Below are 15,368 nucleotides of genomic sequence, written 5' to 3'. Positions count from 1 at the left end.
GGTGGCCACAGTCCCCTCAGCGGGAAGGCATTCTGGTTTGGATGTAAAATGTTTCCCACTGTCTCGTGTGTTCGAAGAGTTGGTCCCCAGCCATTGAAGGTGTGGTATGGACCTTCAGAGAAGGTTCTAGATGGCAGAAGTACAGCAGTAAGGGTGGGCCTTTGAAGGTCATAGCGCAGAGTTGCTTCCTGCCTGTCCTCTGTTCCCTGTCACACACTGCTGCTGCTGCCGCAAGCCAAGCTGTTCCAGCCGCTGCCCCTGCATCATTGCGATGCATCGTACTCTCCTAAACTGTCAGCCAAAATAAGCCTCCACTCCCTCAAGTTGCCTTCGCCTCGTGGCTTGTCACAACAACGAGTGAGTGACGTTCACGGAGGGCCCTTTTCCATGGTTGTCTAGGTTTCCTTGAGAAGTTTCTTGCCATCTAGGCAGCCCTGTGTGCAGATGGCGGGCGGCAGTAGCCGCTCAGAGCACGGTTTAGGGAACAGGTACAGTGGGAGAAGATGGGATCCTCTGAGCTACCTGGCCTTGCACTGTGTGCTGGGCCCAACCACAGGGTACACCAAGCTTCAGGAAATGACCCTGAGTCAACTTACACGATGATTCCAAAGTGGTTCCCCAGGAGGTAGGAGGTGCCGTCCCTTTGTCTACGATGCTCTCGTCTTTGAAGGAAAGACAAGGCCAAAATGATGAAGATCTGTAAGGAGAGAACAGTGTGTCTGGGGACCCAGTCACCCTTGGGGTGGCCTCAGTGTCGTCACAGGAGAGAATGTGTGGGCAAGCAGAGAGCTTGCATCTGTGACACCTGGCACTCCATGTCCCTCAGAGCTACCAGAAGGTTCTGTCTTGACCCTTCCTCTGTGTGACTCTGAACAGATAGAGGTTTGAGTCCAGTTCTCTCTCTCTCTCTCTCTCACACACACACACACACACACACACACACACACACACACATACACACACACATCCTCCCTGAACTTTTGTTTCCATCTTTTGAAAGGCAGCCATGCCTATCAGTTTTCAAATCTTTCTTCCCTTCATTTCTGTATAGTTGGTTATGTTTCAGATGAAAATTCTTTATTGTAATTTTTACTAGAAAAGTCTTGAGAACTGTCTGTATGTGCTCTCTCTATTCCCTTATCTCTGCTGGTCCTTCAGACCCTGCCATTGCATTGCAAGGCTATGACGTCACCAACAGCCCTCTCATCTACCTCCCAAGGCCATGCCAACTCCAGCTGGTCTACTTCACCTTCTCCTTAGACCCTCTTCCCTGGGCTTCGGCCACTGTGTCTTCTTGTCTTCCCCACTCTTCTCTGGAGCCTGGCTAGGTCATTCTTTCCCTGGTTTCTGGACAGAGAGTTCCTGCAGCTCCTTCCAAGCCCTGTCCCTGCCTCCTCCCTAGAGAAAACTTTTAATGACATAAAACATTCACAAGTTTTTGCCTCCAGCCCCGACCCTCCTCACCCAGTAGCTCCAGATCTGTTAGCTGGCATTTCTGTTGAAAGCTTCTCAAATCAGCATGTTTTACCTGAAACTCATGGTTTTCTTGTTGCCCTGTTCCTTCATCCACCTCATCCCGGACCTCCCTTCCCCGCCCGCACCCGGTCCTGGGATTGCCTCTAGGGTCCTGCACATCCTGGGCAAGGGCTTTACCACTGAGCTACATGCCTTGCCCTCTTTTTGACTTTTTATTTTAAGACAGGATCTAATGTCTCATTAAGGTGTTCAGAAGAGTCTTGAACCCACCCTGTAGCCCAGACTGGCCTGAGCTTTCAAACTTCCTGATTCAGCTTCCCATATTGACAGCAACACCGGCCTACATGACCAGGCCTGGTTCTCCTCACTTTCCTGAACTCACAGGTGACAGCAGCTGCCATTGTGCCTGCAGCCAAGGAATCTCAGGAGTCCTCCTCCCTTCTGCCTCACAGATCCTCCCACAGGGCTCCTTCCTGCCGAGCCCCGCCCACCTCTTAGAAAATCCCACTTCTCAGTACTCCGCTCTGGGTTTCAGCTCCTCTGCCATCCACAGAGCCTTTGCACATACTTTCCTCTGTGTCTGGAATGTTCTTCAGTATATCTTCCAAAATAACCTTAACTCTGTCTTTTATCTCTTTAGAAAAGTCCTTCCAGGGGGCTGAGGAACTATCATAGTTAGAAAAGCACTGGTTGACCAAGCTTGAGGACCCGAGTTCGATTCCCAGCATCCACATTAAAACAAACCAGCAAACAGATGTGGTAGCATACATTTATAATCCCAGTGCTGGAGAGGTAGAGACAGATAGATCTCTGGTGCTGGTTATCTACCCAATCTTGTTTAACCATCAAGCATCAGGTCCCAGTGAGAGACTCTGTCTCAAAAAACAAGGTGAGGGCTAGAGAGACGGCTCAGTAGTTAAGAGCATCATTGAGAGACTGCCAGCCTCCACAGGACCTAGGTTCAATCCCCAGTTCCCACATGGCGATTCACAACCATCTAACCCCAGTTCAAAGGCATCCAAGGGTACCAGACATGCATGTGATACACAGACATGCATGCAGACAAAACAACCATAAACATATTCATTAATTTAAAAATGAAAAACAAAAATAAAAAGTGACTTTCACCTGGCAAACAATAACCTGGATTGCCTCTGGGCTCCACATGTGTGCACAGACGTGTTCATGCACACCTGTACACACATCTAAAAAAAAAAAAAGGAAGGAAGGAGGGAAGGAATGAAAGAAAGAAAAGAAAACCTTTTACTCTGCCAAAAGTCCTATATCTCTGTTTCTAGGACCCAAAATGCTTTCTTTTGCATATGCACTTGGTTGTGCACTGTAAGAAACTGAGTTGGGGTTCTGGAAGAAGAATCATCAGCTCTCTCTCCTGTGTGATGCAGGCCTGCCCACAAGCTGTGTGGTGGAGCATCCCAAATCTCCTCCCTCCCTCCCTGGCCCTCCCCCCTTGCTGCTCCTGGCTCAGTGCCCCACCCTTCCTGGGCTGTGCTCCCTTTACTTACTGATGGGATGAGGGAGTAATGCAGAAAGTCCTCCCGGTCGAATGAGTTGTCACAGGTGACATTTAGCTGCATGGTCCTGAAAAAAGCCACAAGTCACATCAGCCACATCACTGGTCACCTGACAGCACTGACTCCAGCCTGGAGGATTTCTCTCAGGAGTTTGGACCATCTGAACTTCCTTACTTGCATTCCCAAGACCAAGCCTACCCGCTCGAGGTAAATGGACAGCTCTCTTCCATTGCTCTAAAGATCTCCAGCATCCCTGGAGTTAGCACTCAGACCCCCATCCACATCTGGATGATAGATTTGGGTTTGTAGGGAGTTCTTTTTACAAAACACTACAGGGATGCCTGACTTTTTCATGTTTTAAGGAAAACGAATGACTATGGAGACCCTTAACTCTTAGAGTGGAGCCCTTCCCCTCTTCCCAGAGCTCCGGAAGGGCCCTGTGTAGGGAGGAGAGTGAGACGGAAGCAGGAAGCATCCTTAGCGTCCCAGGAAGTCAGTCTGTGGACCTGAGCTTCACAGTCAAGGTCAGAAACACCAATGAAGTACTGGGGCAGGAGGGGAGGGGGGACAGGGGGAGTAGGAGGGGAACGGGGGGGGGAGTAGGGGAAGCAGGAAGAGCAGGGGGGCAGGGAGAGAGGGAGCAGGGGGAGCAGGAGGAGCAGGGGCAGCAGGGGCAGCAGGGGGAGCAGGGGGAACAGGGGCAGCAGGGGGAGCAGGGGAAACAGGCAGAGCAGGGGCAGCAGGAGGAGCAGGGGGAGCAGGGGCAGCAGGGGGAACAGGCAGAGCAGGGGCAGCAGGAGGAGCAGGGGGAGCAGGGGCAGCAGGGGGAACAAGGGCAGCAGGGGGAGCAGGGGGAGCAGGGGAAACAGGCAGAGCAGGGGCAGCAGGAGGAGCAGGGGGAGCAGGAGGAGCAGGGGGAGCAGGGGGAACAGGAGGAGCAGGGGGAGCAGGAGGAGCAGGGGGAGCAGGGGGAACAGGGGCAGCAGGGGGAGCAGGGGAAACAGGCAGAGCAGGAGGAGCAGGGGAAACAGGCAGAGCAGGGGCAGCAGGAGGAGCAGGGGGAGCAGGGGCAGCAGGGGGAACAAGGGCAGCAGGGGGAGCAGGGGAAACAGGCAGAGCAGGGGCAGCAGGAGGAGCAGGGGGAGCAGGGGGAACAGGAGGAGCAGGGGGAGCAGGAGGAGCAGGGGGAACAGGAGGAGCAGGGGGAGCAGGAGGAGCAGGGGGAGCAGGGGGGGAACAGGGGCAGCAGGAGGAGCAGGGGGAGCAGGAGGAGCAGGGGGAGCAGGGGAACAGGGGGAACAGGGGGAGCAGGAGGAGCAGGGGGAGCAGGGGGAGCAGGGGGAACAGGGGGAGCAGGAGGAGCAGGGGGAGCAGGAGGAGCAGGAGGAGCAGGAGGAGCAGGGGGAGCAGGAGGAGCAGGGGGAGCAGGAGGAGCAGGAGGAGCAGGGGGAGCAGGGGGAGCAGGAGGAGCAGGGGGAACAGGAGGAGACATTCGACTACACATTGCGATGTCTTCAGGACAAAGCTGGTGGGGTCTCAAGTCAGAAGCACGGGGAAGCTTTCCCTAACAAGGGACCCCCTCTTTCCTAGGCTGCATCACACCTTGTCCCTGCTGCCCTGACTCCACAGCACCGCCCAGGCCCACTCTGTCACTTCTCTGATCCTCGCTCCTGCCATTCTTGACCCCAGTACACCCAGCCACCATCTCCACAGGTCCATCTTGTGACTCCTGAGGATAAGAAGGGAACACGGGTCCTCTCTGCAGTGGACACTAGGGGGCGAGCTCTCCTAGGAAAACCAGAGGAAGAGCACTGACAAGGGATTGGTGACACACTGCCCTCCCTCAGCCCTGGGGATTTGAATATGTAGATATTTATTTTAAATATACAAATACCAAATGCATTCACCTGTACTATTCCATTTAATAATGTAGTCAATGCATATGTATAAACACAAGAACTGAAAATTATTCTCCATTATAAACATGCTCAGGTAATAAACTTTTCCATTATAAAAATTCTCAGGTAATAAAGAGGAACCCATGAAGGAGAGTTTAAAAGCAACAGGAACAGAAGAACACGTAGTCGCGCACAATAGCCATTGAAATTGGTTGTCGACTTTATAGAATAGGATGTCTGAGGCAGCATCAACTTAAGCACCAAATGACTTCCAAATGGAGGACAGAGAGAAAGAAAACTGTGCAGCTGTGCTCTCTCCCGATCACGTGGGAATACAGACTCTTGTCTCCTCCCGCTGTGGCTTAAGAGTGAAAATGAACTTCTAGCTGAGCGTAGTCATGATTCAGTAGCAGACGGCCAGAAGAGAATAGCAGAACACAAACCACCACGGTAAAAAGTTACACGAAAGGAAAAAAAATGAAGAAGAGAAAGGAAGTGAAGTTAATATAAGAAGACACCACAAGACTAGTGGCGTCTGAAGACGGGTAGCTAAGCCGCTGGTGGAGGAAATGGGGGGATTTAAAAATACTTAAAATTCAAAACTGGCAAGTGGCCTGGCGTTTCATTTATTTTTTAAATTTGTTTGTTTACTTATTTCTTTAATGTAGATGGGTGCCCGCATGTATGTAAGTGTGCCTGCCTGGTGCCAGCAGAGGCCAGAAGGTGTCAGGTCCACTGAAACTGAAGTTGAAAGACGGCTCCAAGTCACCACGTGGGGTGCTGGGAATTGAACCTGGGTCCTCTGAAAGAGCAGCGAGTGCTTTCAACTGCTGAGCCATCTCCTCCTGTGCCTCCCGGCCTTTCATTCCTCAAAAGAAGCCATCAGTAGGCCACAGGTATGTTCACCGGTGTGGAGCCTCCCTGGCCACCCAAAAGTCAGAGGGTAACAGAGCCAGTGAGGGTGCAGAGAGACGGTAATGCTTAGAGTGTTGGTGGGAATAAAAACTATAGCCATGGAGTCAAACAGGATAGAGGGCCCTAAAAACTAAGCAGAGAGCTGGGCATGGTGGCATAATCTTCTACTCAGGAGGCAGAGGCAGGAGGATGTCTGTGAGTTAGAGACTAGCCTGCTCTACATAGTGAGTTCTCAGCTAGCCAGGGATGCATAGTAAGATGCTATCTAAAAATAAGCAAGCTGGCTAACTAAGAACGGAACTGCCACACTCAGATACGCCATTCCTGAGCGTGTGCATCTAAAGGAGAGAAAATATGTTTGCTCCCGTGTTCTCTGTAGAGCTATTTGCAGTAGCCAACTGACCCTGCCAAACAGATCCAAGCCAGCCTTGGCAACCCCCTCTCCCCCTCCCCCACCCCCTCCCCTCCCATCCCCAGCACCGCAACTCTCCAAGGCCAGAGTTGGTGCATTCGTGGAGTGGCCTCAAAGCATTCTTTATTGCTTTTGCCTTTAATCAAAGCAGGGGTTGCTGGGAGTTCGAGAACAACCTAGGCTGGATTTTGCATTTGATGTTAGTCAGGGCTCCAGAGCAAGAGAGTGTCTTCAAAGACTGAAGAGAAACACAAGAGAAAGAGAAGGAGGAGGAGAAGAGGAAAGGGAGGAGGAAAGTTAGTTAGCTAGCTAGCTAGCTAGCTAGTTAGTTCGTTAGTTTTATATTTGGAGAGCTGAGGGGGATTCCGGGAGCTGAGTAGCTTGCCCAGACCCCAGAGTACCTGGCCAGCTTTCCTGGTGCCCCTCCTCCCTGGATCAGCCCTGTGGCCCCTCCCCTCCCCTGCTCAGTGAGTCACTGTCACAGGGCTGCAATGCCAGGCCTCTCTCTCCTGGGCCCCTTGCCATCTGCAGGATTGCATGGATCGCAGTCCCTTGCTTCGTTAACCAATAGCCAGGGTGGCTGCCCGGCTCTCTCTGGCCTCATGAGCAGCCCAGCAATGTGGCCCGGGGGGACGCCTCTGCTTAGCTGTCCCAGCTGCCCCCTTGAGCTGCCAGCCTCTTCTAGCAAAGAAGCCACACAAGCAGAAGGACCCTGTGGCACCCCAGCTCTGTGCGGTTGCTGGGATCCTGCGGCTCAGAGACTCTCTGCTCTCAGCTGGTCAGTGGGGAACAAGGCCTAAGAATCAGGAGCGAGACTCCAGGGGCCCACACACGCGCATTCTGCTTCCATTCTGTTTCCTCCCTGGCCCCTTCCCTTCTCTGTGTGCAGATGTCTGTTCCTTGTCTCCATCTCTCCAGGCACGGCCAGCTCCTGGTTGCTGCCCTGTCTTGGGGAGCATGCATGGCTGTTTTCATATGTGTCTGGGAAGCTCAGAGCAGCTGCCATGAAAAAATAAAAAGGGCAACTGAAGAAGAAAGGGGTCTGCTTCTACCCCATGCCATTCCTTGTTAAATGGTTTATTTTATCAGTGGCAGGAGACGGCTCATAGTTAAGAGCCTTGGTTGCTTTGGGGGAGGATCCGGGTTTGATTCCCAGCATCCATATGGACCCTTAGAGCCATTTATAACTCCGGTTCCAGGGGATCTGATATTCTCTCCATGGGCACAGAGCATCAGTGTGGTGCGTGGACACACTTGTAGGCAAAACACCCATACAGATGAAACAAAATGGGGAAAAAAGAAAATTATAAAAATATTTTATGATTTAGTGTGTGTGTGAATGTGTGTGTGAGTGCATGTGTGTGTGTGAGTGTGAGTGTGTGTGTGTGTGTGTGTGTGTACATATGTGTAAGTGCCCAAGGAGGCTATAAGAGACTTTAGAGCACCTGGAGCTGGAGTTACAAATAGATGTGAAACACTAGACAGGGGTGCGAGGAACCAAACCTAGATCCTGCGCAAGAGAGGAACATGCCCCTAACCACTGAGCTGTCTCTCCGGACCTTCCCCACCATCTGCCCCACACAGCAGTGCTCACCTTCCTTCGTGCCCCTTCACCAAGTGTGAGCAGCAGCGAAGAGGACCTTTCCCCTTATGCAGGGTGGCAGGCAGATGGACTCCTAGCTCCTTTCCCACCAGCCCCTTCCACAGCCCCACAGCGTATTTCAGAAAAGCCAAGGAAAAGCCCAAAGTGCCCCTGGGAAGCAGAGCTGAAAGTCTGGACATTTCCTGTCTGAACATTTCCAAATGGAGAACATAGTCACATACTTGGATGTATAGATTCTGAGGAAGCTTTGTGGCCAAGGTCCTTGAAGGAGAAAAGACCCCAAGTTCTATGCTTGAGAAACAACAACAACAACAACAACAACAAAACACCTGAGCAATGTACTGAGGCCTGATTCCTCCCTGTGAGAAGGCCCAACCAGCCAGGCCACAGCCAGGGAGGGGACAGTGCTTGAGGGAGGCTCTTGGGGACAGGACTGACATTGCAAGAAGATCAAGGGGTGGGAAGTGATGTGCAACTGGCCCAAGGTGGACTGAGTCCCCTCAGTACAGCCACGCCAGTCGCCTTCCTCCTGAGGAGCGCCTTTCTCAGTGTCCCATGGAGCCACAGGCCAGCCTGTCCCTCTAACCAGCTCATCCTCCGAAGTCATCGCAGGAGCGGTGGCTCCACATGCCTGTCCAGACTAGTCACAGATCTAGAGCGGCTCTGCCTGTCTCCTCCATCCCTGCGGAATCCGTTCAGCTCAGGTTATCAAAGTAGATTATTCCCCTAGCCCAGGTTATCATCATCTTCACCAAGACCTTCTGCCCCATCTCTGCCCCATCCGCCATGTGGACCAGAGCCATCTTTCTAGGAACCCACATCTGATAGCATCAGGCCCTGTCTCCGCAGCCTCTCCTGCTCTCTCCTGGCCACAGAGCCCACTGGAGAGAGGGACGGGTTCTCCTGGACTCTACAGCACACCATTGCCTTCCCACACCCTCCAGAGATGCTCAGCCCGCTCCAGCTACCTGTGTTCTAGACAACTCCAACTCCCATCATGCCCTCTTTGCCTCCATGGCTTCCCTCTCTCCTGTCTACTTTGGGATCCCTCAGCATTCTGACCAGATCCGGGGACTCCAGAGGCAGTGGACCTGTTTCCTGTTCCTGATCCCTGCGTTCTCAGACCAGAGTGCAAGTCTCAGTTCCTACCATCTGAGCAGGACTCCCCGATCCTCCATCCTTGCCTTCCCAGTTCCCCTCTGATGATCTCAAGTTTGTAGGTCACCCCCTCCTGTCAGAATGGCTATTCTCAGCAAGATGGCAGATGCAGCTGAGGGTGAAGAAAAGTTGCATGCACTGGGGGTAGATCAGCCTGACCATCATGGGAGAGGGCATGGCAAGTCCTCAGAGAAAACTAAAAATGCAACTTCCTCATGATTCAACATTCCCACAAGTGAGGACCCAGACCAAGGAAATGAAAGTAGCGTGTCAAAGCGATAGCTGTACCCTTACTAAACATTCACAGCAGCCAGAACACGGCATCCACCTGCAGGTTGAGCTGCAGGGCAGAGAAAATGTGGTACGTCCGCAGGGTGGAATACTATTTAATCTCAAATCAAGAAGGAAATCCTGTCAGCATGGATGAACCCAGAGGGCATTGTGGGAAGAGGAGCCCGGGACAGAAAGACAAATAGGGCATGACATCGCACCTCTAGGGCGACCAGAAAAGGCTGACACATGCAAGCGCAGGGTGGGGCAGCAACTAGGAGGGAGCAGGAACAGCTGGCGAGAGGCTGGACACCATACAAAGTTAGAGTTATGAGGAAAAAGTGCCCTCGTTTTGTGGCCCAGAAGGGTGACTAGAATTAACTATTGGCTACCTAGTTCACAACTGGGAGGGACTGGGGAGGGGGAGAGGGAGGGGTATCTTATCACAAAATGGTAAATGTTTGAGGTTGGATCAATGTATCATACACATATCAAAGTGTACTCCATAAATGGCGGACAATTATAAAATATCAGCTAAAAAGGATGAGGACATAAAGTTTTACACCAGAATAACAGATAAAGAGACCATAGCAGGGAAACCACAGAGTCAGGATTCCATTAGGATCCTCTAACTCCTTACCTGAGCTCTGCCTGCTGACCGTGGCTCTGACTGACTGACTGACTGACTGACTGACTGACTGACTGACTGACATGGAGGAAATCTACCATAGTTCTGTCTCTTCACGTCTGCCTGCCTGCAGGTCAGCCACCCTGTGCCTTTCTCCCAGTCTCTGATAATCTCCAACATCAGAAGAGCCGGGAGGAGTGAGGATCCCGGCTCAGCCTCTGCTGCTCACCTTGTGCTTGCAGCAAGCATCTTGCTGAAGAAGGACTACTGTGGGTGGGGCGCGGTGAATGCTGCTGTCCTGGGGCTTCTCCGTTCCTCAGGATCTTGGTAATGCCGGCTTCCCATGAGCTCATATTCTCCCCGGTGTGATCTGTAGAGCCAGACTCTGAGAAGAGGCAAACATCCAGTCAAACATTTACTTGGGAGTGAACTCGCTCGGCAGCCCTCTTCCTGGTTTCACAACAATTCTGGCTGCTCTGATTCTTACTCCACAGGCATAGGCTCCTCTCTTCCGTAGCCTCCTCCTTGGCCTCACTGCTATTCCTTTCACTCCCCCCTCTTTACCTCCCTCCACAGCTGTGGTCCCAGGACCACCACCCCCACCCCAGCAGTCTGCGGAGACTTTGCCTGGCAGCTGTGTGACTTTGGCTAGCTATAAAAAATTATTATAGATAATAAACTAGGATTCCAAGCCATAAACCAGGGCGGACACTGGCAACCAGTCTCCTGCTTGGAGAAGGGAAGGGAGACAGGTCTGGGATAGAACCCCAGACACATGACAGAGCCTGCTGCCGCCCACCCCTGAGCTTCACAGTCTCTGGGCGGAAAGCAAGGCTGCTGCCTTGTAGCTCTTCGCCACAAAGGCCAGACTCCAGCCACCCTGGCATCTGAGAGCAAACACCCAACGAGGATTCCTGTGGGATGGGTGTGGAGTGCCATGTGCCCCCTCTGCACAGTGTGCTGAAGGACAGAGGGAGCCCGCCACTTCCTCTTTCCCTCAGGAGGGGGAATCACAAGAGCTAGGGAACACGAGACCTTGAGTCACCATGCTAAGAACATTGGCCCTTACATGTTGTCCCCTCACAGTTTAGCCCACAGGCAAAAAGCTAAAGTTGACTTACTTGTAAGCTGTCAATGACACTTGGGCTGACTTGTCACAGAGCTTACCCGACCTTTCTAATACTTCCGAGAATGCAGAGAACTTTGTTGGCACCTGAAGCTCCAAGTCCCCTATTTTAAGAATAAGGCTTCAAGTTAGCCTAATGACCCTGTCTGTCTCCGAAGATGGTCACATCCTAAGTGCTAGGAGCCCCCATCTGAGCTTAGAGCCTACCCAGACAGTCTAATCAGCTATGGTAGGAGGAAGGCTTGGAGCTGGTGCAGACATTGATAGCCCAGACAATGGTCACCCACTTGCTCTTTCTACCACTGCCCGAAACATCCCCATGCGCTCCTGCAATGCCATCTTGGCTTGGGTCACATTCATCTCCTGTCGCACTGGTGAGTCTTCTTGATGTGTAGAACCCTGATGGGTGCTGCAGTTTGAAATCTTGAGAGTCAGCTCCGCCATTATGAAGTCTCATAACTAGATAAGCCGTCAGTCTCCTGCGCCCCATCTGAGGATGCCTGGTTTGTGAGCATTTGGGGCTAGAATGAGCAAAGGCACTGAAGATGTTTAGTGGAGTGTCTGACAGTGAGTCCCAAGCACCCAAGCATCCAGTCACGCCACAGATACACCTGACGGATCATAGCAGTTCAGACGCTTGACCAGATCTGACTCAGCACGGTTTGTGGGATATGGATGAGGTTCCAAAAATGCTTGGTGTCATGATGGACTTAAAAGAAAGATAGAAAAGAACACAGGCGGGTCCAGCGCAGCGCAGCTCTCTTCTAGGTACCTGCAATCAGAGGCACGGGGAGCACCCCTGGGAATGGCTGCTGCTTTCCTGGGGTGACCGTTCCCTAGGATGTGCCCCCAGCTCTTCACTAGGCACCCAGAGTCTGTCTTCTGGAGGTGCCCGCTGCAGGTCCTCCTGGCTCCTGGCCAGGCTGCATGGGAATGTGCTCCACTCTCAGACGACTGTGGCCACTCTCCTACACCCTTAAGAAGAGGTCATTGTTGAATTGTCACTAGCACAGGGCATGATGGGAAAGCAGTCACCTAACCCCTAATCTAGAAAATCCAAGGCATTTGCTCCCAGGTGAATAAGTTCAGGTGAGTTTCATGTATGAGGCCTCAGACAAGGCCCCATACCTGCGGGGCTGCCATGGCCCCATATCTGAGGGGCAACCATGCCTCCTCAGACTTGCCTTCCCTGAAGATTCTATGTTGAATCCGAACCTAGAAGTCGTTATGTGTCTAAGATACTCCCACTGCTGATTTCTCTCCAGGATACCGGCCTATGGGAGCCTTTGTGAATATTGTTTCTTCTAGGGAACGTACACTGATTCCTTTTTCCAGCTTTGGGATGCATGAAGGGTCTCTATGAGTTTGTACAGATCATTGATTTATAGAACAAAACAAGCAACAAGAGCCCTGTATAGAGAAGAGCCCTAGGACCCTCACCCCGAGACCCCTCTGTGGAGGGGTGCTGCATGTGGGCAGGGCAAGGACAGCAATGGTGGAATGCACTAGAACCTAGGAGAGAAGTCACTGTCTTGGGTGCCTGTGTTTGTCAGGGTTCAGAGTATGGGTGAAGTCTGGACAGTCAGTCACAATGGCTGTACTTGCTTCCTGAGGGTTAGGAGTTTTGTCTTGGGACAACCTCCATTCCTTCTATAGAAATACAGCTTAATTATTAAGTTCAGGAACAAAGAACCCTGCTGTCTGGGACACCTAGTATGGTTTTATCACTGTGTGACACTAAGTGTTTTCTGGGGTTGGGAACAACCCTTGACCGAGAACTGCTTTTCTCTCTTTGAGAAAGAATTTATAGTTGGCTTCCGTTCCTTCTGTGTTCACAAATAGACCTGGGAACTAAATAAATAAATAAAACCAAACCTCACAGCTGGGCATTCCATGACCTTTGATCTGAAGGAAGGATGATCTTTCCAGGCTGTCCTCAGAAGGCTTGGCTCTCATGAAGCCATCGAGATGGTAGGCCCAGAAGTTATTCGAGGGATACTTTTATAATATCAAGAGTGAGAGTCACTTAAACTAAAGGCATTCAGGGACAGAATAAGAGGCCTGGGCTGGGAGAATCAGAAACCAGGACTTCAATCCTGCTCTGCCTAAGAGCAGTGCAGCTTATATGGGTGGAGTCTTGCACAGTCTTTACAAAACTCGGTGTGCTCTGTCACTGTTGTAGGGGTGAGTGTGGAAGGTGATGGGGAGAGAAGGGGGAACCAATTAAAACCTTTCTCAGGTGAGTTTTCACTACACAGGACTGGGTTAGTTCCTGCCATAGCTGGATGTTATAAATGTGTCCCTGGCTTGGGGGCTATCTCTCAGTTGGTAGAGAGATTACCCAGCAGGTACCTGTCCCCAAGTCCCACCCCCATCACTGCGGAAACGAGATAATGTTGGCTCAGGTCTATAACCTTAACACCTGGAAGGTAGAGGTAGGAGGATTCAGAGTTTAAGACCATCCTTGGCTACATAGTAAGATCTAGGACAGCCTGGGCTGCATGAGACTCCATCTCAACAACTGAAAACAATAAGGCAAAGCAAGCCCTCTGGCGTTGTGTTTGTCATCCAGGTCTTCTTGCCCTCTGCCTTCGGCCATGAGTTGAAACACAGCCGGTCCTCTCCAGAAGCACAGAAGATGCTGGCCACATGCTTCCACCTTCCCGGCTGCAGAACTGAGGGACAAAGCTACCCGCTTGTTTATAAATTATTATTCTCGGGAAAACTAAGCAACCGGGCCTAAGTCCCTCTCAGCCCTGGGCTGCAGTTGAGTGAGGCATCAGCAGTTGGATCCGAGCGCTCTTCTGTCTACACTGCTCCCTCTGAAGGTGTCACTGCTCCCCACACTCACCTCATTACTGAAGGATGACTCACAGCTCTGAGCATCTCTCCTAATCAACTCTGGCTCTAGCATTGAGCCCATGAGAAAGAGTCATTCTTGCATTGTCCACACGGTGGCGCTATTCCAAGGCGCTGATTGCAGAAACTGTAGACACCCCCCACCCCACCCCCACCCCACCCCCCCGCAAAGCCGAGGTGGAGGAAAGGTAAATACACCTTCTAGTTTCACTCTGAAACACTGCCCAAAAGCAACCGAGGCGAGGAAAAGGCTTCTTTCAGCTTCTCTGTCACAGCTCTTCACCGAGGGAAGCCAGGACAGGGCCCCAAGCATCAACCCTGCTTGCCGGCTCGCTCACTGGCTCGGGCTTAGCTAGTTTTCTTATCTAACCCAGAGCCTCTTGCCTAGGAATGGTGCTGCCCACGGTGGGCTGGACTCTCCTGCACCAGCTAATAATCAAGACGGTTAACCCCTGCTAGACATGCCCACAGGCCAATCCGAGCTAGGCAATCCTCAACTGAGGCCCTCCTGGCCAATGACCATAAGCTGTGTCTAAGAGAGTAATTTGGCGGTTTTTGTTTGCTTTTTTTTAATGGCCTTCAGTTACCTAGATATTAAAATAATAGTATCTGCCACCTCCATCACAGAGACCTTTTCTCCAATGCTAGGTGTACATGGGAAACTGCCAGCATGTGTCCATTGGCAGTGTGTGGTGTGCCCAAAAGGACAGGCAGTCAGAGGTGATTCACACAGGTGGTTGGGAACATTTCCTCTCTCAAGTGGTAGTGTGCAGTAAAGCGTTCTCGGAGGTGACTCAGTGGATCTGTGGCGTGAAGCACTCTTTCCGCCCAATGCTGTTGTGCAGACAATAATATTTGGAGGAATACCAGATGCATGCTGTTAAACAGAGTTAACCTTAAGTACCCCCTTCTCAGAGGCGATTATCCTGGCCGGATTCAAGGCTTTTCCGTACATAAGACTAACTATTCTCCCAACAGGCAAAGTGTAACCAAGACCCACCCGGAAGGATATATACAGTTTCCACACAGGATAGTGTTTATTAAACATGTCACTGTATATAGGTCAGGGATCTTGCTCCAGTAATGGGACATAAAGAATTTTGTTTTGGTATGGGACAGAGCGCTCCTTAAAGCCTTGCCCCTCCCCGCCTTGTGCAGTGTGGGTGTCTTAGCACTGAGGCAGGACTCTGAGGTAACCCACCCTTGGGACCTGCCAGGCCTCTCTCCATTTCCTCCTCCACCCTCTCCCCTACCCCAGGCTGTGCCTTGCTCCCGTGGTCCTCAGGCCTCCTGACTCTGCTTTCAATACCCACTATAGGGGTTCCTGCTTATCTCCCCTCCCAGACATATCCCCCACCCCCAGAAAAGAGCTTCTAGCACTTAGAGTCACTTGAGATAACTTCCCCCCAAACTTTCTGTTCTTTTCATCCCCCCCCCCAATATGTTTCGATTGTAATACTCAAGGGTGGGGCTGGAGAGATGGCTCAGCAG

At 51.7% G+C, this 15,368-nt stretch overlaps 1 protein-coding gene across 1 annotated transcript in view; it reads right to left on the bottom strand.

Annotated features, from left to right (window-relative positions):
* Positions 1–10,346, bottom strand: part of LOC127680758 (stimulated by retinoic acid gene 6 protein-like) — a 32,301-nt gene extending 21,955 nt beyond the window's left edge. The window contains exons 1-3 of the mRNA XM_052176431.1: positions 10,122–10,346; positions 3,000–3,075; positions 597–697 (exon numbers count right to left, since the gene is read on the bottom strand). Of these exons, the coding sequence (XP_052032391.1) occupies positions 597–697; positions 3,000–3,075; positions 10,122–10,141 (197 nt within the window). The 5' untranslated portion in view covers positions 10,142–10,346. The remainder of the gene's footprint in view (positions 1–596; positions 698–2,999; positions 3,076–10,121) is intronic.
* Between the last annotated feature and the right edge of the window lie 5,022 nt (positions 10,347–15,368).

The sequence above is a fragment of the Apodemus sylvaticus genome, chromosome 3, assembly GCF_947179515.1.
Source record: "Apodemus sylvaticus chromosome 3, mApoSyl1.1, whole genome shotgun sequence".
Classification (NCBI taxonomy): domain Eukaryota; kingdom Metazoa; phylum Chordata; class Mammalia; order Rodentia; family Muridae; genus Apodemus; species Apodemus sylvaticus.
This window is presented reverse-complemented; position numbering and strand designations above follow the sequence as displayed.